The 2,511-nt window shown below is 50.2% G+C and overlaps 1 protein-coding gene across 1 annotated transcript in view; it reads right to left on the reverse strand.

Moving 5' to 3' along the window:
* Nucleotides 1–714, reverse strand: part of KLHL42 (kelch like family member 42) — a 14,668-nt gene extending 13,954 nt beyond the window's left edge. Inside the window, exons 1-2 of the mRNA XM_017730529.1 lie at nucleotides 677–714; nucleotides 7–325 (exon numbers count right to left, since the gene is read on the reverse strand). Coding sequence (XP_017586018.1) covers nucleotides 7–325; nucleotides 677–714 — 357 coding nt within the window. The remainder of the gene's footprint in view (nucleotides 1–6; nucleotides 326–676) is intronic.
* Nucleotides 715–2,511: the final 1,797 nt, after the last annotated feature.

The raw sequence follows: 2,511 nt of genomic DNA on the forward strand, positions 1-2,511 counted from the left end.
CTCCACCAGCTCCTCCAGCAGCGGGGGCTCCTCCTCGCCGCCCTCCTCCTGCTCCAGCCTGGCCAGGCAGGACGTGTTGATGAAGTCCAGCACCAGCTCCAACCCCAGGGCGCTCAGCCCCCCGCGCAGCAGCTGCTCCTCCTGGCCCTGCCCTGCCTCCCGCATTCCCGAGCGGTAGAGCGCTCGGAAATAGTCGCTCTGCTCGATCAGCTTCCTCTTGCACACCGGGTAGCACTTGTCCCCCAGCCGGATCTGCACCACCTCTTCTCCGGCACCGGCCCCATCCCCTGCTTCCCCTTCCCCCTCCTCTTCCTCCTCCTTCCACCTTTACCCAATTTCCCCCTTTTTTCTCATTCCCTGCCCATTTTCCCAACTCCTCCTCTTCCTCCTCCATCCCTTTTCCCCATTTTTCCCCTTTTTCCCTCATTTCTGTGCCCTTCATCCCAACTCAGAGAAAAAAAGCCCGAAAAAGGCAATGTTGAGCGCTCCGGCTCTGCCCGCCGGGGGGGCCGTCAGGGCATCCCCCGGGCCCAGCCGGGCTGGGTGTCAGGGACACGGTGGAAAGGCCAATGCTGGGCTCCAGGGGACAGCCCAGAGGCGCAGCGGTCCCCCCTGGTGCTCCCCTCTCCTGATTTGGGCCGGGATCGCAGCTCCAGCCGCAGCTCTAACCCCTTGCCATAAATGTACCGCTGCATCCCTGGCGAGGGGCGACATTCCCGAGCCACACACGCAGGGAAAAAGCAGCGTGTGTGTGCCTGGATCCGCGCACTGGCAGAGCGGAGGAGCGGCACAGCCAGCCTGGTGCCATCGCACCCCGGCACTGCCGCATCCCTTCCCGAGCAAAAGCCTCCCGGAGCTCACACTGCACGGCCAGTGCAGCAGTGGGACTCGGGAATGGCAAGTGCGATGCGTAACTCTGCTCTGACCCTCCCGACTCCCTGCGTGTCTCAGCCCCTGGTTTGCCCTGTGAAGACACTGCATAACCTGTTCTGCTACTCCATCTTTTCTATTTAAACTAAGTTCCTGGAACAGGACATCTCATGAGAGTGAGCTGCGTACCAGGGTCCTGAGTTTGTTTGACACGAACAAGGAAAGAGCAAATTAACGACTGAGCATATTGGGCAGGGGTAAAATGACAGATTTGCTGTTTGCCTTGCTATATTCTTGAAATACAGTGACAGTCCTTTTTTTAAAAAAACCCCTACCACCTGCTGAAACAGATGAGAAGTCTGCCATGCCTATATTCCTATGTGATGATACTTACTATGAAGATGTTCAAAACACATTCTTTACAAAGATACTTTCTTCGGGTATTGCAGACCATAGAAAATCTTTCCCTTTAGCAGTACTGTGACTCATGTCCAGTTAGTGCAGACTGCTTAGTTTTCAGACAACTCCCTATTGTCACTGCTCAGAAAGGATCTTTCCCCCCACTATTAAAACATTTCAGTGGTATTAGTCTGTTCTGTGGGTTTTTTTCCCCCTCTCTTCTAAGGAAGACAGGGTTGTTTACCTTTTACCATTTCCTCTCTGAAATGATCCTCTCTCACTGTTTTGTTGATCTTCAGGTTCATAACTCTAGGCCATAGGGATAACGCAAATGTCAGTCTCAGTTACAGGTGTTCTTTTCTGCTGACTTTTATAAAAGCATTTTTTGAGGTGAGGTAGATTTCTGCACATTTTTGTTTTTCACCTCACTTCAAAGCATCTTCATCATCTTGCTTTTGCAGGGCCCATTTCATGTTCTGAAATCCTTTTATATAGGATCTCAACCAGACCCAAAGAGGTAATTTCAGCAGCCTTCACTAGCTGGGTCCCCATCACCTCTCGCCTTCTCTTTCCTACTAATTGTGTGTCACTATTTGCTTGGTTTGTGTTCCTCTTTCAGTCTTTCTCATTATTTAATTAATATTCAAATTCCACTTTCCTGTCTTCTGTCCCTGATGAAGCACCACATTTTGCTTTTTGGTTTCTTCCAGAGTTGAAGCTGAAGTATGAGCACTGGGCTGTTTTTTTCTCTGCTTCAGGTTCACCCTTCAAAAGACCATCACACACACCAAATGTCTCACCACCTCAGTAGGAGTCCAACCCTTAATTCCTTCTTGTTCTTTAAATCCCACAGGCAGACAGTTCAAGCAATTTTAATCATTAGTACTTCTGAGGAAAACAGAGATTTCGTGTTTGGCATGGCCAGGAAGCTGTTGTGTTGGAATACAGCAGGATTGCCATCTTTAGACATCTGCCTGGGAGTCCCTTATGTTTCATGGATTTGTAAGTTAGCTCCTAATTGGTGAATGCTTTTTCCTTGTAGTCACTTATGGTAAGTTCAGCCTCAAAGTGTTGACACCACAGCCTGGGTGGATGGAATATTTCTTCTCTGGCCATATGTTGCCAGATGTGCCTGTGCCTGCCACTCAGCCTGGGATTTCCAGTCCTCCTTCCTCACAGTCCATGAGGCTTGTTAATGAGCTGGATCAGTTCTGGCATGTACTAGTAAGTGTTTTATTTTTG

This window comes from Corvus brachyrhynchos, unplaced genomic scaffold, assembly GCF_000691975.1.
Source record: "Corvus brachyrhynchos isolate BGI_N302 unplaced genomic scaffold, ASM69197v1 scaffold523, whole genome shotgun sequence".
Taxonomy (NCBI): domain Eukaryota; kingdom Metazoa; phylum Chordata; class Aves; order Passeriformes; family Corvidae; genus Corvus; species Corvus brachyrhynchos.